Raw genomic sequence first — 26,230 nt, 5'->3', positions numbered from 1 at the left:
AGGAATATCATGATCTGCGCACGGTCTTCAGTCGGTCCCGAGCCAACTCCCTTCCTCCTCACCGGTCGTATGATTGTAGTATTGATCTCCTTCCGGGGACCACTCCTCCTCGGGGTAGACTATACTCTCTGTCGGCTCCCGAACGTAAGGCTCTCGAGGATTATTTGTCTGTGTCTCTTGACGCCGGTACCATAGTGCCTTCTTCCTCTCCGGCCGGGGCGGGGTTCTTTTTGTTAAGAAGAAGGACGGTACTCTGCGCCCCTGCGTGGATTATCGAGGGCTGAATGACATAACGGTTAAGAATCGTTATCCGCTTCCCCTTATGTCATCAGCCTTCGAGATTCTGCAGGGAGCCAGGTGCTTTACTAAGTTGGACCTTCGTAACGCTTACCATCTCGTGCGCATCAGAGAGGGGGACGTGGAAAACGGCGTTTAACACTCCGTTAGGGCATTTTGAGTACCGGGTTCTGCCGTTCGGTCTCGCCAATGCGCCAGCTGTTTTTCAGGCATTAGTTAATGATGTTCTGAGAGACATGCTGAACATCTTTGTTTTTGTCTATCTTGACGATATCCTGATTTTTTCTCCGTCACTCGAGATTCATGTTCAGCACGTTCGACGTGTTCTACAGCGCCTTTTAGAGAATTGTCTCTACGTAAAGGCTGAGAAGTGCTCTTTTCATGTCTCCTCCGTTACTTTTCTCGGTTCCGTTATTTCCGCTGAAGGCATTCAGATGGATTCCGCTAAGGTCCAAGCTGTCAGTGATTGGCCCGTTCCAAGGTCACGTGTCGAGTTGCAGCGCTTTTAGGTTTCGCTAATTTCTATCGGCGTTTCATTCGTAATTTCGGTCAAGTTGCTGCCCCTCTCACAGCTCTTACTTCTGTCAAGACGTGTTTTAAGTGGTCCGGTTCCGCCCAGGGAGCTTTTGATCTTCTAAAAGAACGTTTTACGTCCGCTCCTATCCTCGTTACTCCTGACGTCACTAGACAATTCATTGTCGAGGTTGACGCTTCAGAGGTAGGCGTGGGAGCCATTCTATCCCAGCGCTTCCAGTCTGACGATAAGGTTCATCCTTGCGCTTATTTTTCTCATCGCCTGTCGCCATCTGAGCGCAACTATGATGTGGGTAACCGTGAACTGCTCGCCATCCGCTTAGCCCTAGGCGAATGGCGACAGTGGTTGGAGGGGGCGACCGTTCCTTTTGTCGTTTGGACAGACCATAAGAACCTTGAGTACATCCGTTCTGCCAAACGACTTAATGCCCGTCAAGCTCGTTGGGCGTTGTTTTTCGCTCGTTTCGAGTTTGTGATTTCTTACCGTCCGGGTAGCAAGAACACCAAGCCTGATGCCTTATCCCGTCTGTTTAGTTCTTCTGTGGCTTCTACTGATCCCGAGGGGATTCTTCCTTATGGGCGTGTTGTCGGGTTAACAGTCTGGGGAATTGAAAGACAGGTTAAGCAAGCACTCACGCACACTGCGTCGCCGCGCGCTTGTCCTAGTAACCTCCTTTTCGTTCCTGTTTCCACTCGTCTGGCTGTTCTTCAGTGGGCTCACTCTGCCAAGTTAGCTGGTCATCCCGGTGTTCGAGGCACTCTTGCGTCTATTCGCCAGCGCTTTTGGTGGCCGACTCAGGAGCGTGACACGCGCCGTTTCGTGGCTGCTTGTTCGGACTGCGCGCAGACTAAGTCGGGTAACTCTCCTCCTGCCGGTCGTCTCAGACCGCTCCCCATTCCTTCTCGACCATGGTCTCACATCGCCCTAGACTTCATTACCGGTCTGCCTTTGTCTGCGGGGAAGACTGTGATTCTTACGGTTGTCGATAGGTTCTCTAAGGCGGCACATTTCATTCCCCTCGCTAAACTTCCTTCCGCTAAGGAGACGGCACAAATCATTATCGAGAATGTATTCAGAATTCATGGCCTCCCGTTAGACGCCGTTTCAGACAGAGGCCCGCAATTCACGTCACAGTTTTGGAGGGAGTTCTGTCGTTTGATTGGTGCGTCCGTCAGTCTCTCTTCCGGGTTTCATCCCCAGTCTAACGGTCAAGCAGAGAGGGCCAATCAGACGATTGGTCGCATACTACGCAGCCTTTCTTTCAGAAACCCTGCGTCTTGGGCAGAACAGCTCCCCTGGGCAGAATACGCTCACAATTCGCTTCCTTCGTCTGCTACCGGGTTATCTCCGTTTCAGAGTAGTCTGGGTTACCAGCCTCCTCTGTTCTCATCCCAGCTTGCCGAGTCCAGCGTTCCCTCCGCTCAAGCGTTTGTCCAACGTTGTGAGCGCACCTGGAGGAGGGTGAGGTCTGCACTTTGCCGTTACAGGGCACAGACTGTGAGAGCCGCCAATAAACGCAGGATTAAGAGTCCAAGGTATTGTTGCGGCCAGAGAGTGTGGCTTTCCACTCGCAACCTTCCTCTTACGACAGCTTCTCGTAAGTTGACTCCGCGGTTCATTGGTCCGTTCCGTGTCTCCCAGGTCGTCAATCCTGTCGCTGTGCGACTGCTTCTTCCGCGACATCTTCGTCACGTCCATCCTGTCTTCCATGTCTCCTGTGTCAAGCCCTTTCTTCGCACTCCCGTTCGTCTTCCCTCCCCCCCTCCCGTCCTTGTCGAGAGCGCACCTATTTACAAGGTACATAAGATCATGGACATGCGCTCTCGGGGACGGGGTCACCAATACTTAGTGGATTGGGAGGGTTACGGTCCTGAGGAGAGGAGTTGGGTTCCGTCTCGGGACGTGCTGGACCGTTCACTCATTGATGATTTCCTCCGTTGCCGCCAGGATTCCTCCTCGAGTGCGCCAGGAGGCGCTCGGTGAGTGGGGGGTACTGTCATGTTTTGTCATTGATTATCATGCCTTGTCCCTGTTCTTCTCCTTCTATTCGTTTCCCTCTGCTGGTCTTATTAGGTTCTTTCCCTCTTTCTATCCCTCTCTCTCCCCCTCCCTCTCTCACTCTCCCGCTCTCTCTTCTCTCTATCGTTCCGTTCCTGCTCCCAGCTGTTCCTATTCCCCTAATCAATCATTTAGTCTTCCCACACCTGTTCCCGATCCTTTTCCCTGATTAGAGTCCCTATTTCTCTCCTTGTTATTCGTTTCTGCCCTGTCGGTTCCTTGTCTAGAATTCACCGTGCTGTGTTTGTGTATCGCCCTGTCGTGTCGTGTTTTCCTCAGATGCTGCGTGGTGAGCAGGTGTCTGAGTCTGTTTGGTTCAAGTGCCTTCCCGAGGCAACCTGCTGTTCACCTGCTGTTCAAGATCGAGTCTCCAGTTTGTCCTTGTCATTTCGAGTGATAGTTGTGTTTTTTGATTGTATTTACTTTACTGGATTAAAGACTCTGTTTTCGCCAAGTCGCTTTTGGGTTCTCTTTCACCTGCATGACAGGAGTGCTGCAGAGATGGGAGAACCTTCCAGAAGGACAACCATCTCCACAGAGGAATTCTGGAGCTCTGTCAGAGTGACCATTGGGTTCTTGGTCACCTCCCTGAACAATGCCCTTCTCCCCTGATTGCTCAGTTTGGAGTCTCTGCATTTCCAAACTTCCATTTAAGAATGATGGAGGCCACTGTGTTCTTGGGGACCTTCAATGCCGCAGAAATGTTTTGGTACCCTTAGACCAGGTCTGTGTCTCTACATAATCCTGTGTCTATTCAACCTCACGGCTTGTTTTTTGCTCTGACATGCACTGTCAACTGTGGGACCGTATATAGACAGGTGTGTGCTAGGGATGCACAATATATCGGTGAACATATCGGAATTGGCCGTTATTAGCTAAAAATGCCAACATCGGTATTGGCCGATGTCTAGTTTAATGCCGATGTTAAAAACCGATGTCAAAGGTACCGTGCATGAAGTAATAATGACGTAATAACGGCATATAAAACTTTGCACAACATGTGCAACACAGCATTCCTAATCTAGCCCACAATGTCTGCTGTGTGGATCGAGCAGTCAACAATTCGAGCAGTCATTTGAAAGAGTAAGAATATTTCTGCGAGACAACCCTTGACAATATACCGTTCTGTTGTTGGTGATGTTGGTTTTTCCCGACTGGTCGAGTACCGGTACACACTACCAAGTGCGCTATTTTTCAGATGTTGCCCTACCGGAGTTACACAGTAATAGAGTCACTGCTATGAGCTTCATGACATACATACTATAGAACGCCGTTAGGGTCTTTGCATGTCCAAAAAGATACAGTAGTCCTGTCAAAGCTTTACAAAAAAGTCAGCAAACAAGCAAACAGAGGCCACGAACGATGTGTTTACAATACCGCGTTGGTAATAAAACATCAGTTGTTTGACCGCAACTTCTGGGGTAGCTAGCTTTAGCTTGGTACCTAGCTAGCACCAATACAACCAGCCTGAAAACAATGACCATAGAAACTGCAGTCATTGTCATTATTCTTAGCCATGATTTAGGAATCCTTGTGAGTAAGTATTAGCTAGGTTGCCACTTGTTGTTCGCCTATTGAAATTGAACTTCAGTTCATGAAAATAAATAGCTAGCCAGCTACTTAACCCTGTTGCCCAAAGCTAACGTTATAAGCAGCCAGCTAGCTTCATCTGGTTTGTGACCGGACCGGTTCATGTGTTGTGAAGCTAGCCACAATAGTGGAATTGGCTGTTTGCCTTTTAAAAAAAACCTTAATTTAACTAGGCAGGTCAGTTAAGAACACATTCTTATTTTCAATGATGGCCTAGGAACAGTGGGTTAACTGCCTGTTCAGGGGCAGAATGACAGATTTGTACCTTGTCAGTTCAGGGATTTGAACTTGCAACCTTTCGGTTACTAGTCCAATGCTCTAACCAATGCTCTGAAGCCATCTCCTTCGGTGTCGGAGTTGAATAGCCTCAGAATTGCTTCATCCGATGTTGGATCGTTTTCATTGTCGCTCTCGTCACTTTCATCCGGAGGCAAATACCCCGCTGAGCTCATGCTGCCCCTTCAACACGCAGCAGTCCAGCCTTTCGAAACCCGTTGATGATAGTGGATTTTTTGACAATGCTCCACGCTGTCAGAACCCACTGGCAGACTTGACCATAAGTTGCTCTTCGCATGCGGCCCGTTTTAGTGAAGGATTTCTCCCCACTTGTCATCCAAGCCTCCCACTGAACAAGGAGCGCCACCTTAAATGCACGATTTACACTGATGTCGAGTGGCTGCAAATACTTTGGGCCATCGGCTTTTCTTCCCTCTGAAAGCTGTTGTTGTCTTTTTGCACTGAGTCAGTTCCTCACTTTGCTGTTTCCAACGTCTTATCATCGACTCATTAAGGCCAAGCTCCCGTGCAGCAGCTCTATTTCCTTTTCCAACAGCCAGATCGATCGCCTTCAACTTGAAAGCTGCATCATATGCATTTCTCCGTGTCTTTGCCATGATGAGGGTGACAGAATTACTACCGTAATCAGAATGATGGGAAGTTTGAGCGCGCTCGATTTACGTCACATTATGTGACGGTGCTCAGTTTTTTGGCGGCAAGAATCTTGTGAAAGGGGGAAAAATCCATAAATTAGCCGTGTCATTGTATAAACCGCGAGGTTCAAAGTGTGGGAATAAAGTAGCGGCTTATAGTCCGGAAATTACGGTAACTGTACTAGAATGCTTAAAAGGCTGCTAAAATTGTAAAAATCAATTATCGGTATCAATTTTTTTGGGCAAGGAAAATATCGGTATCGGCCAAAAATGTCATATCGGTGCATCACTAGTGTGCCTTTCAAAATCATGTCAAACCAATTGAATTTATCACAGGTGGACTCCAATTCAAGTTGTAGAAACATCTCAAGGATGATCAATAGAAACAGGATACACCTGAGCTCAATTTCGTCTCTCAAAGCAAAGGGTCTGAAAACTTATGTAAAAGTATTTCTGTTTTTTAATTTTAATACATTTGCAAACATTTCCAAAAACCTGGTTTCGCTTTGTCATTATGGGGTATTGTGTGTAGATGACGATTTTCAAAATGTAATCCATTTTTAGAATGACTGTAAAGTAACATTTTGTACTATCCTAGAAGCACACACACACACACACACACACACACACACACACACACACACACACACACACACACACACACACACACACACACACACACACACACACACACACACACACACACACACACACACACACACACACACACACACACACACACACACACACACACACACACACACACACGACACAGTTGGAGCATTCCCACTAGTGCACACAACTGGAACTACCTGAGAAGACCTCTCAACTGCACTGACTTTCGCTCCCTCCGTTTCCCTAGTTTAACACACGTGCTTTGTGTTTCCAGGGGGTCCTTAAAGACCTTTATCCACACTGTTCACCTGCTGCAGAAACAGACAGACCTGGGCCAGCTCCCTGTGGCTGATGTGCTCTACAAGTGAGTCTAGTATCCATATGTCTGGATGTGCTTGGTGAGACACCCTTGTGTCCCTTCCCTGTCTTGCCGTGGTTGTGACCTCTTTCTCTCCCTGTCTGTCCCACCCAGACTCCTAGTGCTGGAGGGGGGGCCAGGCTCCCCGTCCTGTCTGCTCGGGGGCAAGCACAGCGTTTCCTGGGGCTTTGAGGACATGCTGCCTACACCTGACAGCAGCAATGGAGGGGCAGAGAGCAAAGGTAATCAAATCAAATGTTATTGTCACATACACATGGTTAGCAGATATTAATGCGAGTGTAGCGAAATGCTTGTGCTTCTAGTTCCGACAATGCAGTAATATCTAACAAGTAATCTAACAAATTCACAACAACTACTTTATTTATACACACAAATGTAAAGGGATGAATAAGAATATGTACATATAAATATATGGATGAGCGATGACTGTGCGGCATAGGCAAGATGCAGTAGATGGTATATACATATGAGATGAGTAATGTAGAGTATGTAAACATTATTGAAGTGCCATTATTTAAAGTGACAACTGATACCTTTATTAAGTCCATTTATTTAGATGGCCAGAGATTTGAGTATGTATGTTGGCAGCAGCCTCTCTATGTTAGTGATGGCTGTTTTAACAGTCTGATGGCCTTGAGATAAAAGCTGTTTTTCAGCCTCTCGGTCCCAGCTTTGATGCACCTATACTGACCTCGCTTTCTGGATGGTAAAGAGGTGAACAGGCAGTGAATCGGGTGGTTGTTGTCTTTGATGATCTTTTTGGCCTTCCTGTGACATCGGGTGCTGTAGGTGTCCTGGAGGGCAGGTAGTTTGCCCCCGGTGATGCGTTGTGCAGACCTTACTACCCTCTGGAGAGCCTTGCGGTTGAGGGCGGTGCAGTTGCCGTACCAGGCGGTGATACAGCCCGACAGGATGCTCTCGATTGTGCGTCTGTAGAAGCTTGAGTGTTTTAGATGACGAGACAAATTTCTTCAGCCTCCTAAGTGAAGAGGCGCTGTTGCGCCTTCTTCACCATGCTGTCTGTATGGGAAGGAGAAGGAACTTAAAACTTTCCACCTCTCCACTACTGTCCCGTCGATGTGGATGGCGGGGTCCACAATCATTTATTTTGTTTTGTTGACGTTGAGTGAGAGGTTATTCTCCTGAAACCACACTCCGAGGGCCCTCACCTCCTCCCTGTAGGCCGTCTCGTCGTTGTCGTCTGCAAACTTGATGATTGAGTTGGAGGCGTGCATGGCCTCGCATTCATGGGTGAACAGGGAGTACAGGAGAGCTTAATGATGAGCTTGGAGGGTACTATGCTGTTGAATGCGGAGCTATTGTCAATGAACAGCATTCTTACATAGGTATTCCTCTTGTCCAGATGGGATAGGGCAGTGTGATGGGTGGTCCTGTAGCTCAGTTGGTAGAGCATGGTGCTTGTAACGCCAGGGTAGTGGGTTCGATCCCCGGGACCACCCATACGTAGAATGTATGCACACATGACTGTAAGTCGCTTTGGATAAAAGCGTCTGCTAAATGGCATATATTATGGCGATTGCATCATCAGTGGACCTGTTGGGGTGGTAAGCAAATTGGAGTGGGTCTAGGATATCAGGTAGGGTGGAGGTGATATGCTCCTTGACTAGTCTCTCAAAGCACTTCATGATGACGGAAGTGAGTGCAACGTGGCATTAGTTCGGTTACCTTGGCTTTCTTGGGTACAGGAACAATGGTGGCCATCTTGAAGCATGTGGGGACAGCAGACTGGGATAGGGATTGATTGAATATGTCCGTAAACATACCAGCCAGTTGGTCTGCGCATGCTCTGAGGACGCGGCTAGGGACGCCATCTGGGCCTGCAGTCTTGCGAGGGTTAACACGTTTAAATGTTTTACTCACGTTGGCCACGGAGAAGAGCCCACAGGCTTTGGTAGCAGGCCGTGTCAGTGGCACTCTATCGTCCTCAAAGCGAGCAAAGAAGTTGTTTAATTTGTCTGGGAGCAAGAAGTCGATGTCTGCGATGGGACTGATTTTCTTTTTGTCATCTGTGATTGACTGTAGACCCTGCCACATACGTCTCGTGTTTGAGCCGTTGAATTGCGACTCTACTTTGTCTCTATACTGCCGCTTTTTTAAAGCCTTTGTGTATGTGAGAACATTAGCTCCATTGGTCTTGGGGGGGTTGCTTTTTTTGAAAGCTCAAAATATATTCCGGTCTATTGAACTATGGGTCATTTTTGTGCTGTCAGAGTATTCTTTCTCACAGTACCATTATAGAATCATTTGTATGGGAGTGTTATGTATGTGCAGTTAGGTGTATTTCCTTTTTTGTGGATACAGGTAGTGAATAAGCCTAGACATGTTTATTTTGTGTTTTAATTGACACGTCTTGTTGGAGTGGGGTGATTCTGCTGGCCCTCAAAATCCTTGCTGCCTCTTATTATGATTTATCTGTTCACCTCTTTAGATATTTTATATTTGGTCCTTTGTCTGCAGCCAGTTAGAACTCCAACATTTAGCCAGAGAGGGAGACATGGAGTCATCATGCTGATTTCATTCTGTCTCATTGGCTGAGGCTGCTGAGGATGGCATCACGTGTTGGTTATAGGGCAGGGTGGTGACTAGCTGAGGTTAAGGGGAGAAAGAGGAAGAGAGGGGGATGACTTGTTTCCTCCACTCGATGGGCTGACCTTGGAGAGCCCTGTAAGGCTATAGGACCTCAACAGCTCCCCCTATAGGAGGACAGTTGAGAGGCATAGACATGGCAGCAAGAGAATGTTTTAGAACCGGCTGGGACTTAATTAACCCTTCTGTACATAAAATGTCTGCATGCATGACTGTAGGTCACTTTGGATAAAAGTGTCTGCTAAATGGCATATACAGTACTTAAGATGCTTATTAAGGGACCAATATATGAACAAATATATGAAGATAACTTTATCCAATTATTCAACAACATGAAAACAACAGATTTATTTAAATAGAACAATTTTACCTTAAATGTTACAGGTAGAATAAACCTTTTTAGAAGGGTATGGCTCCCAAAGTTTTTTGATTTATTTTGGATAATACCAATTATCCTACCGAAGACATTCTTTAAAAAAAGTATACTTGGTCATAAGTCTTTATATAGGTAAATGAAACTCCTAGAATAAAAAGGAAGGTTTTACATTTTCCTAAGTCTGAGAGTGGTTTTAACCTTCCAGACTTGGAATTGTATCAACTCGCCACCCAAGGCTTTAAGTTGTGACATATACACTGCTCAAAGAAATAAAGGGAACACTAAAATAACACATCCTAGATCTGAATGAATGAAATATTCTTATTAAATACTTTTTTCTTTACAGAGTTGAATGTGCTGACAACGAAATCACACAATAATTATCAATGGAAATCAAATGTATCAACCCATGGAGGTCTGGATTTGGAGTCACACTCAAAATTAAAGTGGAAAACCACACTACAGGCTGATCCAACTTTGATGTAATGTCCTTTAAACAAGTCAAAATGAAGCTCAGTAGTGTGAGTGGCCTCCACGTGCCTGTATGACCTCCCTACACCGCCTGGGCATGCACCTGATGAGGTTTGCAGATGGTCTCCTGAGGGATCTCCTCCCAGACCTGGACTAAAGCATCCGCCAACTCCTGGACAGTCTGTGGTGCAACGTGGCGTTGGTGGATGGAACGAGACATGATGTCCCAGATGTGCTCAATTGGATTCAGGTCTGGGGAACGGGCAGGCCAGTCCATAGCATCAATGCCTTCCTCTTGCAGGAACTGCTGACACACTCCAGCCACATGAGGTAGAGCATTGTCTTGCATTAGGAGGAACCCAGGGCCAACCGCACCAGCATATGGTCTTACAAGGGGTCTGAGGATCTCATCTCGGTACCTAATTGCAGTCAGCCTACCTGGCGAGCACATGGAGGGCTGTGCGGCCCCCCAAAGAAATGCCACCCCACACCATGACTGACCCTCTGCCAAACCGGTCATGCTGGAGGATGTTGCAGGCAGCAGAACGTTCTCCACGGCGTCTCCAGACTCTGTCACGTCTGTCACATTTGCTCAGTGTGAACCTGCTTTCATCTGTGAAGAGCACAGGGCACCAGTGGCAAATTTGCCAATCTTGGTGTTCTCTGGCAAATGCCGAACGTCCTGCACGGTGTTGGGCTGTAAGCACAACCCCCACCTGTGGACGTCGGGCCCTCATACCACCCTCATGGAGTCTATTTCTGACCGTTTGAGCAGACACATGCACATTTGTGGCCTGCTGGAGGTCATTTTGCAGGGTTCTGGCAGTGCTCCTCCTGCTCCTCCTTGCACAAAGGCTGAGGTAGCGGTCCTGCTCCTGGGTTGTTGCCCTCCTACAGCCTCCTCCAGGTCTCCTGATGTACTGGCCTGTCTCCTGGTAGCGCCTCCATGCTCTGGACACTACACTGACAGACACAGCAAACCTTCTTGCCACAGCTCGCATTGATGTGTCAACCTGGATGAGCTGCACTACCTGAGCCACTTGTGTGGATTGTAGACTCCGTCTCATGCTATCACTAGAGTGAAAGCAGCGCCAGCATTCAAAAGTGACCAAAACATCAGCCAGGAAGCATAGGAACTGAGAAGTGGTCTGTTGTCACCACCTGCAGAACCACTCCTTTATTGGGGGTGTCTTGCTAATTGCCTATAATTTCCACCTGTTGTCTATTCCATTTGCACAACAGCATGTGAAATTTATTGTCAGTTTTGCTTCCTAAGTGGGCAGTTTGATTTCACAGAAGTGTGATTGACTTGGAGTTACATTGTGTTGTTTAAGTGTTCCCTTTATTTTTTTGAGCAGTGTAGTTAAATGTACTAAAGAGCAACAATGGGTACATATTGAAGATGTGCATGCTCATCCCCAGAATCTTTTTATGTGTCTATTTTCAAAGGATAAAGCTAAAAACATTAACAAGTTCATAGTTAAGAACACTATAAAAGTATGGAAGAAAAGAAAATGGATTCTATAAAATACAATATCCCACCCTAAAACACACCTTTATGGAACAGTCCTTGGATAGCTTTTCAGAATTAATCAAGAAATTGGCCCACATGGAAAACTAAAGGCATAGAAATCATATATGACTTGGTAATAGGAAATACAATTATTTCCATGACAGAATTAAAAAGCTTTTGGTCACGTAGTGTATTACTATTATTATTAGTAGTAGTAGTATATGTAAACACAAATGATCAATCGAAGATGTGAGAAAGCAAACGGATGGACATCGTCTTGTTGCCTCAACCCTTTCACTGTTGTTGTCCCGTGCTCTCTATACTGTTCTCCCTCTTTCCCCTCCTTCCCTGTTTCTTTACCCCTCCTTCCGTTTTTCTCCCTCTTCTGCTGTTTCTCACTCCGTCTCTTCCTCTCTCCCTGCTGTTGCAGACACAGACCTGGGGCGCTGTCTGGCCACAGACGGGCTCTATCTCTACACCACTAACTCCTTTGGGAGAGGAATCAGCAAGCTGGGCTCCGGTTTGCACGGGACACTGAGGTAACATGGCACCCCTGCTTTCATATGCAGAGGGAGTGATAATGCAGAGGGAGCGATAACGCAGAGAGAAAATGTAGATGGAATGATCATGCAGATGGATAGATAATGCAGGGAGAGTGATAATGCAGAGAGAGAGTGAGAGGAGAATGTATGTATATGCTGGAGGTGGAAGCCTAAGAGTTGTTGTCCATTAGTGTATGTGTGTATATATATATATACACACACACACACACACACGCTCAGACACACACACACTACCAGTCAAAAGTTTGGACACACCTACTCATTCAAGGGTTTTTCTTTATTTTTAAAATGTTCTACATTGTTGAATAATAGTGAATCAAAACTATGAAATAACACACATGGAATCATGTAGTAATCAAAGAAGTGTTAAACAAATCAAAATATAATTTATATTTGAGATTCTTCAAAGTAGCCACACTTTGCTTTGATGACAGCTTTGCACACTTGGCATTCTCTCAACCAGCTTTACCTGGAATGCTTTTTCAACAGTCTTGAATGAGTTACCACATATGCTGAGCACTTGTTGGCTGCTTTTCCTTAACTCTGCGTCCAACTCATCGCAAACCATCTCAATTGGGTTGAGGTCGGATGATTGTGGAGGCCAGGTCATCTGATGCAGCACTCCATCACTATCCTTCTTGGTCAAATTGCCCTTACACAGCCTGGAAGTGTGTTTTGGGTCATCGTCTTGTTGAAAAACAAATGATAGTCAAACTAAGTGCAAAACAGATGGGAAGGCATATCGCTGCAGAATGCTGTGGTAGCCATGCTGGTTAAGTGTGCCTTCTAAATAAATAACAGGCAGTGTCACCAGCAAAGCACCCCCACACCATCACCCTCCTCATCCATACTTCACGGTGGGAATCATACATGCGGAGATCATTCGTTCACCTACTCTGCGTCTCACAAACACATGGCAGATAGAACCAAAAATCAAAAACTTATCCTCTGCACAGAGTTAACTCTGGGTCTTCCTTTCCTGTGGCTGTCGTCATGAGAGCCAATTTCATTATAGCGCTTGATGGTTTTTGCCACAGCACTTGAAGAAACTTTAAAAGTTCTTGAAATTTTCCACATTGACTGACCTTCATGTGATGATGGACTGTCGTTTCTCTTTGCTTATTTGAGCTGTTCTTTCCATAATATGGACTTGGTCGTTTACCAAAATAATCTTCTGTATACCACCCCCGCATTAGGAAGGAGAGAAATTCCACAAATAAACTTTTAACAAGGCACACCTGTTAATTGAAATGCATTCCAGTTGACTATCTCATGAATCTGGTTGAGAGAATGCAAAACTGTCATCAAAGGGTGGCTACTTTGAAGAATCTCCAAAATATATTCGGATTTGTTCAACACTTTTTTTGGTTACTACATGATTCCATGTAGTTACTATGTGTTACTATGATTACTATGTGTTATTTCATAGTTTTGATGTCTTCACTTTTATTCTACAATGTAGACAATAGTTCAAATAAAGAAAAAATCTTGAATGAGTAGGTGTGCCCAAACTTTTGACTGCTACTGTATGTGTGTGTATATACACACACACAAACAAATGTATGGGGGGGGGGGGTTGGAAATTATGCAGACAATTACGTTGATGGAAGCCACAATCTATCTACAATATCTACCCCCCCAAAAAGTGAGAGTGCCACAATAAAATACCCTTGCCACAGGGATACCTCCTGTTCCCTTCTTCTGCCCTACTGGAAATCCCCCTCTGATTTCACTTTCTGAGCAAGATGTCAAAGGAAATGGAGAGCCTGGTTTTGTGTTTGTGCAGGGGATTTGTGTACTGTCGGAATGAGGAGTTTGAGGCGGGCTGGGTGGTGTTCAGCAGCGGCCGCCTTCTCCACCGTCCCGCCTCCTTTGATTTCAAGCCCCATCAGCTGTGCCACGTCATCGACCCCTTCACCCTTCAGGTAATGCCAGCTGGCATCTAGTGACAGGCTTCATGACGTCACTTATGATGACCAAATTACACAGTAGTGTATCTCCACTAAAAGACTGACTGTGCTCTTTCTACCCATCTCAGGCGTGCCAGATCGTGTCAATGCCAGCCCACCACTTCCCTGTGGGCAGCAGCGTGACCACGCTGCACCTGTGCTCAGATGGAACCTACCTGTACTGGGTGTGGTCTCCCGCCAGCCTTAACGAGAAGACCCAGAAAGGCCACTCCATCTTCATGGATTTCTTTCAGCTGTCGGTAAGTGAGCATGCGTCATCTAGCCTCTCAACTATGCTTAGCAAAGCTCTTCCCTCATTCCCCTCTCTCACCCCTCTGTTCCTCCTCCTCCCGGTGCAGACGGAGACAGGGTTGTGTGTGGCAGACGTCCTGCAGGAGAGGGTGATCCTGACACGGAAGGAGGGCGAGTCTTCCAAATGTCTAAACGAGCTGCTGCTGAGTCGCATGTCGCGCTTCCGCGCCTCCCACTCCGCCACGCTGGCCGCTCTCACCGGCTCTGCCATCTCCAACACTGTCAAGGAGGAGCAGTCCGGTAATACTTACACTCAATAGTCATAATACACTCATACTATTTAGATATATATACTGTACACATTGTTTCACACTCAATTAAATGTGAAATAACCAGGCAGTGAAAATTATGATTGAATCCATTATCCTCATCACATTGTGCAATTCACACTTCACGTCCCTTAGTCCTGTATATTTATGTTGTGTGTTGAAGCATGTCTTTGCTCCTCTTCCACAGCAGTGAACACTAGCTGTGGCCTCCCTCTGAAGACTCTGAGGAAGACGCCCATGTATGTGTGTGGGACCTCTCTGGTGATGCTGGCGTCTCCGCCTGGCGTGTCTGGCAGTTCTACCACACGCTCCCTGTTTGGAGGCACCAGCGGTCTGTCCTCCCTGAAAAGTAAGAGCAGACATGTTCATCTTCACTGGGAATCTCTGTTGTGTTTTTAAGTCTCTTCTTTCTACTGTCAGTGGCATGTTTGTTGACTGCTTTCCTCTCTTTCTCTGATCAGTCCTCTCATCCAGTCTGGTGTTCAACCTAGCTGATGGTCAGTTCAGCAGCCGGGCAGACCTCATTGATGCCCCTGGCAGTTCTCTGGGCAGGGGTGCCCAGGTGGCAGGGCTAGGTAAGCTCCTGTTCAGGAATTAGTTTTTTTCTGTGTGAGCTGAAATGTATAAAGTGCAGCACATATTTGTGTTGTAACCCCTGCACCCATTCCTATGTGCTGTAGGAGCCTGCTATGACGCCCTCAACAACTTGATCTGGACCTGCTCCAGTGACTACATGGACCAGTGGTGTAACCCTGGCAACCAGGCCTTCCATCACATGTGCCATAGGCTTGGCGTCAGCAATGTCATCAAAGAACCCCAAGGTAACCAAAATAGCCCTAATCCTGTTTGTCAATCGACGCTGACCTCAAGTGATGTGCTGCAGAATCATAGGCTAAATAGTGTCTGAACCAGCTTCTTCATTCACGTGAGATCAGGCAGTTAATAGTTACTACCCTCCCTTCCTCTCTCTCCCTGCTGCAGAGGAGACCGTGGCCACCGGTGAGGTGATCAACCAGCTGCTTCACCATGTGGGCGCTATGTGCATCCACCAGCTCAACCTGCTGGCAGCCAGCAGCAGCCTGCCCCTGGGCACCCTCCTGGGCAAGCAGCACCCCATCGATGCTCGCCACTTCAGCAGCATCTGTGACATCATGGAGAAAGCCATGGTCAATGGGGACAGCTGCATCATCCGCTGCATCCTGGTGGTATTCCAGGTACGGTGGAGCTGGAGATCCAGCCTGCTGCTGTGATGCTACCTGGAGTCCAACTGACGTCTAAATGACTCATATTTACACATTGGTGTTTGCCGTTCAGGTGGTGTTCAGGTTCTTCAACCCTCAGTCGGAGCAGAACAGGGAGAGCGTGCGGCGTTCAGGTCTGCTCCTGTGGCAGCTGCTCATGACACCGGTGGATCAGATCGGACCAGAGATCCAGGCAGAGGTGTGTCTGGCTATCAGGTAAACACAGTACAGCACAAATTCATAACCATAAACACAGGACACACATAAAGACCTGGACTTTGAGACAACTATCGGTCCCTTGATTGGCATCTACTGTCTCGGTTATCTCTCCATCTCTGTAGCTCGGGTTTGAATACCTTGTATCAGGGGGAGTCTGAACTCAACAACCTGCTGAAGCTGGTCCTGACAGAAGGTGATAGTTGCAACCTACTCATTGGGTTTTATGCACACTCTTAACACATTCTAATCATCTTCGTATAGGGCTTGTATCTGGTACAATGGAATCGCTGAATGTGGTCTGTGTATATCTGTGTGATCTTTAGGGGAGAGGAACAGTGGTCTGTCCCAGCTCCGTGATGTCATCCTCACCAACCTGGCTGACCAGCTGCAGAAAAATCGATTTGGGAGTGACGAAGATGACCACTACAGGTAGAGCACAGCTATTGCAGAGATTTGCTCAACACTTTGCAATTTCATGCATTCCTGCTTGAAAAATAACTCTCAATTCCTCCCCTAACCAGAGCTAAAGGGTTTTTCTGAGTAACCTGATGCCATAAAATGTTCTATCCCATTAATAATAATGCAATATGACACTGTCTCTGTATTAGAGGGTTGTTCAGCTGAAACAGTCTGAGCATCTCTCTCCTGTGTTTCCCCATCAGACTCAGTGATGAACTCCTGCACAGCATCCTGAAGACTGTTGTCCGTGAATCCTGCCGTCTTATCACCAAATGTCAGACTGTCGCCAGGGATGACTTCCAGAAGCTTCTCTCCACTGTGCCAGTATGTGTCTTTGTCACTGCTCAACTACACCGAGGATCAACTGGGCTTTGTCTGGTCAGACCGTCTGTTGTCTAATCAGCAGTAGATTGTGTTACCTCTTGTATACTGACTTCCCTCCTTCCCTTCTACCAGGTGGCCTCATCAAGCCTGCGCTACCTCATGGCCATTCAGAACCACCTGCTTAGCAACACTGTTCTGATCCGCCCCGACGACAACGACGACAGTGACAACTCCCTACAAGGGGAAACAATGAAGGTACAGGTAAACACCCCCTTTAAATACCCCTACTGCTGTCTGTCCATGTGGAGTCCATATGTCCGCCCCTCTCCTCTCTCTCTCTCTCTCTCTGAGCGGCCTCAATTGCTGCAGCAATGGAGCAAGGAAATGTTTCAATCATGACACAGCATAGCCACCCCATTTAGCATATTCAACAGTAAGCCCTTTTTTCTTCGTGCTTTTATCTATGGGTGTTTGTTTTCTTACCCACAGGCACATAGTATAGCTGCGACTGTACATTTCTTTGGAATTCATGAAGTTGTTTTTCCTGTTGTAAGCAAGTAGGCACTGTTACGGAAGCATTGCCTTTTCTGTGTGTGGTTTCCAGGAGCTGCAGACCAGTATCCTGTCGCTGGCCACCAAGATCCTGGTGGGGTGTGACGAGGTGCTGGAGAGCCTGCAGCAGGTGACCACTGCCCTCATCAACAGTGACATCACTGACCGAGAGACCAGGTGACCATCACCATTCCCCTCTCTGCTTTACCTGTCTACCTGTTGCCTGTCTACCTGTCATTTTACCTGTTGTCTGCTTACCCCTAAGCCCTCAACCTGTTGCCTGTGTATCTGCATGTTCCCTTTCTGACTGCCTCTTCTTCTACATACCTTTCATCTAACATTTCTCTCTCATTCTCTTTCTTCCTCTTCCTCTCTCCTCCTTGTCCCAACTCTTCCTCTCCCCTCCTCCCCCTCTCCCCTCTTCCTCTCCTCCTGGGCCGCAGGCTGAAGGGCTTGGAGCAGATTACCAAGGCTACAATGCTGGGGCACCTGCTGCCGGTTCTACTCACCTCTCTGATGCATCCCAACCTGCAGACACTTGCGCTCGCCGACGCCCTCATGCCCCAACTAGTGCAGCTAGTCCTCTACACCAGCCAGGTGGGGGCACTCAAACAGTCTCACCTCAATGCAGATATTCTTCTCTGGTTTAGAACTTGTGGCCGTCATCTCTAGTTTCTGTGGTGGAATATGTGTAGACATATGGTGATTGTTAAATGAAAGTTGATGATAATTTGGAAGGAGAATGAGTATATATTTATATGGGTTTCCCCTGGTTATTTCCCAGACTGCTCTGCTGCTCAAGACCCAGTCTCCTCTCTTCACTGACAGCACTCCATTGGTAGGAGGGCCGCTGGGCCAAAAGACGCCTGCTGCTGCTGATGACAAGTAAGCGCACGCACGGTCCTCTGTGTTGGCCAGGTTTATCAGGACCATAAGCCTGGTTTTCCAAGTGTGTTTGTGTATCTGTCCCTGACGACTGTTCCTCTGTCGCCAATGACGGTCTGTCCTTCTCCAGCTTTAGAATCCTAGATGAGCGGGAGGAGCCAGGCTTCCTGACAGGCCTGAAGATCCCTGCCCCGTGGGCTGCTGGGAAGACGGTGGAGACGGTCCACCCGGTGCGAGACAACTATAAGTTCAAAGAGACGGTACACATCCCAGGGGCACGCTGCCTCTACCTGCGCTTCGACTCCCGCTGCTCCTCACAATACGACTACGACAAGGTGACCAATCGCTGCACCTCTACACCCCACATCATATTTCCCTGGTAAAGCTATGGCATAACATGTCTAGTATTGCAAAGCTCTATGAGGAAGAGTATTTACTTGATCTTTTCTCTCTGATGTTCCAGTTGGTGATGTATGCCGGGCCCAACACTAACAGTCGCAAGGTGACTGAGTATGGAGGCAACACTCTGGGCTATGGCAGTCGCAGTGTCCTAGGGACAGGTTGGCCCAAAGACCTGGTCAAGGTGGAGGGGGACACAGTGACGTTCTCCTTTGAGATGAGGAGTGGGCGTGAGCACAACACCCCAGACAAAGCCATGTGGGGGTTTTCCTGCACTGTCCGAGCCCAGGTACACACAGCTGTGGAGTTGTAAAATACCGCATGAGTTCTAGCATGTTGCTGCCATGTTGGACATACACACCCAGACGTTGTTACAGTGTTACATTGAACTGTCTCTGTTTTCCCACTCCAGGAGTCATCGGATGATGTCTCTGGGGGTCTCCCCTTCCTGGCAGACCTGGCGTTGGGTCTGTCTGTTCTAGCCTGCTCCATGCTCCGCATCCTATACAATGGACCTGAAGTAACCCGAGAGGAGGACACCTGCCATGACCTGCTCTGCTCCAAGCTGCTCCAAAGGTGACACAGCATAAATGGAGAATGATACAGAGCCCACCCTATAGATAGCACAAATGCACTGCAATATAGAAGCACAGTCGTACACAGCTATAACCAATGTATAAGAATAAATTAGTAAAATAACATGTGTGACACAGCAGAGGCTGCTTTGTGTTTCTGCTTTGTGTTTCCTTCAGGTGCCAATGGCAGGTGGAGGCTAATGGTGCCCTCTCTCCAGCCCTCACCCCCAGCCCCTCACCCTTACCCCTCACCATCGAGGAGGACCAAGAGTTCACCTACCCCTCTGATGTCCTCATCCCTCCCCCGGGCCTCATGCCTGGGGCCTACTTTGACCTGCCCCGTATCCGCCTGCCTCCAGGAATCATGGGCCGGCTACGAGAGGTGTCCGGCAGGGGGCGACCACAGTTCCGTCCCAGCATCAAGTGAGAAGGGGTGACGATATCTACGGCAGGCTTGCACAACTGACATCCTAATTCTATTTTAACCAGTCATTACTGTCTATCCTTTTCACCCCCTTTCTCTCTGACTTTCCCGTGTCAGGGAGGTGATCAGGCCAGACGTTATGGAGGAGGTCATAGTGTCGTGTGTGATAAAGCACCTGACGCTGGTGGATGCTCTCCAGTCACTCGTCAACTTCCAGTACCGCGAGGAGCACGCTGAGGAGTACGACCTGCTCTGTAAGATCATGGCCGAGACTTTCAAGAAGATCAACGCCATGGAGCGCCAGCTGCAGGTACACAAGTGGCACAATTCAGCTTTTCCCTCTCCAAGTGTGTGTATGTGTGTATAACTTTGTCTGTTGCCCCCCCAGAGTGTAGCAGAGCTGGAACAGAAGTGGCAGAACGAGGTGGAGGAAGCTCAGCAGGGAAAACTGGAGAACAATGCTCCTTTCTTCCATGACTACCACTTCTTTGAGGTACACATCCCTCTACCTCTAATTCTCCACAGATTCTCTTAAAATTGTTCACTGTTCAGCTCACATCATTTGTTTTTGTTTCCCCAGAACAAAATGAAGGAACTAGAATTGCTGTGTTCACTAAAAGAGGTCCCACTGGACTGCAGTGATTTGGAAAACGTTGTCCTCACACTGAGGTAAGAGAAGAGCGACGTGACAATACAGATGTTGACTGATGAGGTAACATCTACACTGCTTTCGAAGACTCCATGTTGTCTTCTGGTTTGTGATCATCTGAATTTGTCCGCAGGGAGAAGTTCTTCCAGGAGGTGAACTCTGTCCACCTGAAGAGTGGTGTGCCGCTGGCCAAAACCAAAGCCCTGGTGAAGAGCCTGATGAACCGCACAGAGCTGCTGCTCCACGTCACCATCGCTCCTCACTGCAGGAGCCTGAGCACCACGCCTGCTGGCACGCCAGGTACAACTAAGTTTACACCTTCCTACATTACACTTCCCCAGCCTACTGCACCTCCCCAGCCTACTGCACCTCCCCAACCTACTGCACCTCCCCAGCCTACTGCACCTCCCCAGCCTACTGCACCTCTCCAGCCTACTGCACCTCCCCAGCCTACTGCACCTCCCCAATCTACTGCACCTCCCCAGCCTACTGCACCTCCCCAGCCTACTTCACCTCCCCAGCCTACTTCACCTCCCCAGCCTACTGCACCTCCCCAACCTACCGCACCTCCCCAGCCTACTGCACCTCCCCAACCTACTGCACCTCCCCAACCTACTGCACCTCCCCAGCTACTGCACCACCCCAGCTACTGCACCTCCCCAACCTACCTCACTTCCCTAGCTTTCACCTGCTCCTCTATAGCCATCCCTGATTTACTTTGACTGCCTGCATGTAGTATGATGAAATAGGGGTAACCAATACTGGCTTTTTGTTGTTGCAGCCTGTAAGTCTGTGTCAGACACTAAGACGGTGGTCCCCGGGGTGAAGCAGCCAGTCTTCCTGCGCAGCATGTCTGCACCCTCCGACCTGGAAATGATCGCCAACCAGGACCTGGAGTTCACACACAGCAGCCAAAGGTTTTCTGTACACTGAACTGTTTTTGATGACACCAAGAAAGTGGATTACAAGTGTAACTACACTAAGTTGATGATGAATGGAGAGAGTACTCACCCCTCCACTTTGTTGTCCTCCCCTACTGTAGGAGGCGACACCACCCTACCAGTCACCGCAGCAGCTCCTTCACACTGCTGCAGTCTCTAGCCATGGAGGACAGCCGGGACAAGCCAACGTACAGTGTGCTGCTGGGACAGCTCTTTGCCTTCATTGGGACCATGCCCGACCAGTCTGTAAGTCCAGCCCTCCGCCACAAAGTCACTGCACATACACACTGAAATTGTTTTTGGTGCCAAATGATTAGAGAAGATGAGTCTAATCATATTTTACCCTAATTCTTCCTCCTCCAGGTGTCCAGCAGCAGTTTCCTGTCTGCGGCTCAGACACGGTGGAGGCGGGGCAGCACGAGGAAGCAGGCCTTGGTACACATGAGGGAGCTGCTCACTGCCGCAGTCAGGGTGGGCGGGGTCACTCATCTGGTGGGCCCTGTTACCATGGTACTGCAGGGAGGGCCCAGGTAAGGGATGGACACAGACACACTCACACACAAACCTATCATCAATTAACATTCTGAAATAAAATGTAGTTTTCTAAATGTATGTGTATCTGTGTGTGTCCTCTGCAGGATCGAGGAGCTGACTTGTGGGGGAATGGTGGAGCAGGTGCAGGAGGCCTTTGGGGAGACCATGACCTCTGTAGTGTCACTATGTGCCCGCTACCCCATCGCTTGTGCTAACAGTATCGGCATGCTCTGCACCATCCCCTATACCAGGCAAGAAAATTATTCTCCATCTTTTTCATGCTACTCTTGGAAAACTGTTTTGTAACTGCTTTTGTAACAAACAACTTAACTCATTCTCCTGGCACCCAAAAATGCCTCACTTCCAATAATTGCCATCCTCCAAACACCAACCCGTCTGGTCCTGTGTTCCTGTAGGAGTGAGGAGCAGTGCCTGGTGCGCAGTGGTCTGGTACATCTGATGGACCGCCTGTGCAGCCTGAGTGGCCAGAGGGACTGCAGCTCCAATGAGAAGCAAACCAAGAAGCAGAAGGTGGCCACCATGGCCTGGGCTGCTTTCCAGGTGCTGGCCAACCGCTGCATTGAGTGGGAGAAGGTGGAAGGTATGCAATATAGTTTTTTGAGGGTGGGGGACTTATCCGCTTGTGAAGCAGGTAGCTCACTCCAAGAAATTAAGAGAACTTCAGCACTCAAGCAGAGCATGTAAGAACATTTCAGTTTCCAATATATTGATATTGCACTGTGCCTTTAGCTGAGGAGGAAGGTTTGAAAGACGGTCTCAATGTCTTCAGGGTCTACTATCAAAGTGAGGACAAGATGCAGAAGAATAGTTGGAGGTAAAAGTTAGGCAAGCTTGATAAAAGTTGAATTAGGCCACTAATTCAGAAACCAGAGGAAAGATGGGTTGATTTAAAATAGCTTATGTTCAGAAACATAAGTATGACTTCATCTTTGAGGACCTGTTAGAGCCGATTTGGACATATTTGTATAAAAGACTGAACATATGGAGCTCCATGTATATTTGTGTAAATATATTAAATATGAATGTAAATGATGAAATATTAGGTACGTACCTTTATGATTTATATTTACCTGATTGAGATATATTCATTTGTTGTAAGTGTAACTCAGCCATTTGGCCTCCTCTCTTGCCTATTCATTGTATTGTGGTAAGTGTGTTAGGATAAAGGCAGGAAGTTGGGCCTTCGGGAGAGGAGTCCTTGCTTGATGCGGGAGCGGTATAGTTTTTTGACCATACAGACATACAGACATACAAATAGGTCATAATATGTATTTTCCATATCAAGTATTCTATGCTTTAAGTTGATTGGAGAATCATTTATTTGTTAGATATAAGAAGAATAAACATTTTTGTTGCACCATATCCCTGGATGTCATTGAATGTTTGGCCGTTTGGAAACCTTGAGTGTGGACTGTATGCGTACCAAACAACCCCGCTTCAGGCTTGGGTAGTGGCTATGGTAAAGATGAAAGGAAGCCACTACAGGACCTTTGAATACAGATGATCAGACTTTAAGATGCAACCTCACATCAGTGTTTATTTACAATAATATTCAGTGTGGTGATTCTAGCTACTACAGAAATCCCTCTACCCCTTTCTAAAGGTGGTTCAACAGATGCGGTGCACTCGGGTCTGGCCCGGCAGGTATCCAGCCTGCTGACCAACCACCTGGCCAGAGCCACAGAGTGCTGTGGGAACCAGGCAGCAGGGAACGACGCCCTGCAAGATGTCCTCAGCCTGCTCAACGACCTGTCCAGGTAAACACCACCAGACAACAACACAACACCTTAAACAAACTCCTATCAACATGAGGGCTTAATGTTATTTCGTGTTCTGTGTTTTAGAAATTACTGTTAGGTTTTCGTCTTCTAATTATTCCTGACTGTCTGGTGCTTCTCCAGGAGCCACATAGGGAAGGCCATCCTGAGCCAGCCAGCCTGTGTCTCCAAGCTCCTGTCCCTGTTGCTGGACCAGCGGCCGTCTCCCAAGCTGGTGCTGATCATCCTGCAGCTGTGCCGCGCTGCCCTGCCCCTGATGAGTGTGGAGGACTGTGGCAACGTGGCGCTGCCCGCCTGGAGCTACTCCATCAACACCCTGGATGCTGAGCAGCAGGATGCCGCCGACCCAGCCTCGCGCATTGCTGCCCTGCTGCTGGCCAAACTGGCTGACTACGTAGTACCAGGTAGGAGCCTTTGGTCTCGACATGTCGGTCAGGAGATCTCTGGTCTCAGTTAGTGATCTTTCTAACACCATGTCCCTCACCAGGCTGCCAGACCCTGCTGTCTCCCAGCTCCTCAGAGCCAGACACCAGCCTGAGCCACTCCAGCCCCAAAGGAACCCTGAAGTCTGATAAGGATGTGGGGGAGGAGAGCGAGGCTGTGGATGGCAAACTGTCCATCTTTATCCACAAGAGGGAGGACCAGTCCTCTCATGAGGTGCTCCAGCCACTGCTCAGGTAAGACTCATCATAATACCTCCTGATACGTTTTGTGTGCCAAACCATCCATAAAGTTTCTCTGACACCTTCTTTCTGGTGGCCTGCAGCAGTTCAGAGGGCCGGCCATTCCGCCTTGGAACTGGAGCAAACATGGAGAAAGTGGTGAAGATGGACAGAGACATGACCAAGGTCAGGCCTGTTTAATGTGGCTTCATATGTCATTTGGCTGTCACTAAGTGAAAGAAGCATTTTTACTTGTGAAGGCGTGTTCATTAATCATACCATTATTCCTGGCTGATCTGCTCCTTCACCCCACCAGAGTGGTAGCTGTGAGGTAATCACAGAGGAGGCTGCAGCCGCCCTGAGGAAGGCCAATAAGTGGGCCCAGTCTGGGCTGATAGTGAGCGTGGGCCCGCCTGTGGAGGCTCTGGCACAGGAGGCTGCTGGAGGAGTCACCACGGGGGACAAGAAGAAGACCGCTCAGACCGCTGTGTGTCGGGACAGGAACTCTGAACTGGCCAGGTCAGTCTGACTCGAGCTGTGCAAACATTAGATTATGCATTTTTCATAACAGTAATACTAGTGAATTAGAAACTATCATAACACTGTTCCACTAGTAATACTAGTAGAATATAAGAAAACTGTCACATAACTGCATTCCTCTGTAGGGCTTCATTTATTATTACCCCACTAGATATTACAGCTGCAAGTACAATATTTCATTTTTTTATTTCGAGGAGCATCCAACCCTGTTTTCAAAACTTGATTGTAATGTCATCTTCACTGAAGACTATGGTAATATCCACTTAGGATAATGTTTGTATTTATGTTATGCGAGTTTGACAGCTGATGATTAACTATTAATGGCAATGAACTCTTTCTGAATGGGCAAATTTTTTTTTTTTTTTTTTTTTACAGAAATCAAAGAACCTTTGCTTGCATGCTTTTTCATTTGAACAGGGAGAACTATCAACAACCCAAAGAGAGGGCCTGGTTACATTACTATTGGAGCATGAGGCAAATGGCCAATATAAAAGCCCTGTACCTCTCAACTGGAGACATCTCGCTTTATTGTGCTGTGACACCCGTATTCTAGCAAAATGTTTAGCACTTAGAATGGTGCACCTCAATATTAGGAAGGTTTTCCTAATGTTTTCTATACTCAGTGGAGGTACAAATCATAAGTCAAATCAGTTACTGGCAGCAAAAGAATTACGATCCTTGACTTCGGCGATGTCATTTACAAAATAGCCTCCAACACTCTAGTCAGCAAATTGGATGTAGTCTATCACAGTGCCGTCCGTTTTTTGTCACCTAAGCCCCATATACTACCCACCACTGCGACCTGTATGCTCTCGTTGGCTGGCCCTCACTAGAAATTTGTCGCCAAACCCACTGGCTCCAGGTCATCTATAAGTCTTTGCTAGGTAAAGCCCCACCTTATCTCAGCTCACTGGTCACCATAGCAACACCAACCCGTAGCACGCGCTCCAGCAGGTATATTTCACTGGTCATCCCCAAAGCCAACACTTCCTTTGGCCATCTTTCCTTCTAGTTCTCTGCTGCCAATGACTGGAACAAATTGCAAAAATCACTGAAGCTAGAGTCTTATATCTCCCTCTCTAACTTTAAGCATCAGCTGTCTGAGCAGCTTACCGATCACTGTACCAGTACATAGCCAATCTGTAAATAGCCCATCCAACTACCTCATCCACATATTGTTATTCATCCTCTTGCTCTTTTGCACCCCAGTATCTCTACTTGCACATCATCATTTGCACATATATCACTCCAGTGTTAATGCTAAATTGTCATTATTTCGCCTCTATGGCCTATTTATTACCTTACCTCCCTACTCTTCTACATTTGCACACACTGTACGTAGATTCTTCTATTGTGTTATTGACTGTATGTTTGTTTGTGTAACTCTGTGTTGTTGTTTTTGTCGCTTTGCTTTGTCTTGGCCAGGTCGCAGTTGTAAATGAAATCTTGTTCTCAACTAACCTACCTGGTTAAATAAAGATGAAAAATCAAATAAAAAATTCCAACGGAATGGAAGAAAAAGGGAAAGAAAATAGAAACTCTTTGTAGGCATATTAAATCTCAG

General features: G+C 47.6%; 1 protein-coding gene across 1 annotated transcript in view; it reads left to right on the top strand.

The window, feature by feature from the left end:
* Window positions 1-26,230, top strand: part of LOC124036317 (probable E3 ubiquitin-protein ligase HECTD4) — an 85,454-nt gene that overhangs the window by 23,331 nt on the left and 35,893 nt on the right. Inside the window, 36 exon segments of the mRNA XM_046350747.1 lie at window positions 6,299-6,388; window positions 6,497-6,624; window positions 11,801-11,909; window positions 13,720-13,858; window positions 13,972-14,142; window positions 14,242-14,434; window positions 14,651-14,812; window positions 14,925-15,038; window positions 15,144-15,284; window positions 15,445-15,677; window positions 15,778-15,920; window positions 16,046-16,116; window positions 16,247-16,352; window positions 16,586-16,706; window positions 16,839-16,967; window positions 17,311-17,435; window positions 17,702-17,855; window positions 18,043-18,143; window positions 18,274-18,478; window positions 18,607-18,831; window positions 18,955-19,118; window positions 19,295-19,540; window positions 19,659-19,851; window positions 19,930-20,034; window positions 20,122-20,210; window positions 20,324-20,490; window positions 20,972-21,107; window positions 21,233-21,377; window positions 21,495-21,661; window positions 21,770-21,916; window positions 22,082-22,266; window positions 23,290-23,443; window positions 23,588-23,868; window positions 23,952-24,141; window positions 24,231-24,312; window positions 24,443-24,645. Of these exon segments, the coding sequence (XP_046206703.1) occupies window positions 6,299-6,388; window positions 6,497-6,624; window positions 11,801-11,909; window positions 13,720-13,858; window positions 13,972-14,142; window positions 14,242-14,434; window positions 14,651-14,812; window positions 14,925-15,038; window positions 15,144-15,284; window positions 15,445-15,677; window positions 15,778-15,920; window positions 16,046-16,116; window positions 16,247-16,352; window positions 16,586-16,706; window positions 16,839-16,967; window positions 17,311-17,435; window positions 17,702-17,855; window positions 18,043-18,143; window positions 18,274-18,478; window positions 18,607-18,831; window positions 18,955-19,118; window positions 19,295-19,540; window positions 19,659-19,851; window positions 19,930-20,034; window positions 20,122-20,210; window positions 20,324-20,490; window positions 20,972-21,107; window positions 21,233-21,377; window positions 21,495-21,661; window positions 21,770-21,916; window positions 22,082-22,266; window positions 23,290-23,443; window positions 23,588-23,868; window positions 23,952-24,141; window positions 24,231-24,312; window positions 24,443-24,645 (5,514 nt within the window).

This window comes from Oncorhynchus gorbuscha, linkage group LG05 (genome assembly GCF_021184085.1).
Source record: "Oncorhynchus gorbuscha isolate QuinsamMale2020 ecotype Even-year linkage group LG05, OgorEven_v1.0, whole genome shotgun sequence".
NCBI classification, from domain to species: Eukaryota; Metazoa; Chordata; class Actinopteri; order Salmoniformes; family Salmonidae; genus Oncorhynchus; species Oncorhynchus gorbuscha.
This window is presented reverse-complemented; position numbering and strand designations above follow the sequence as displayed.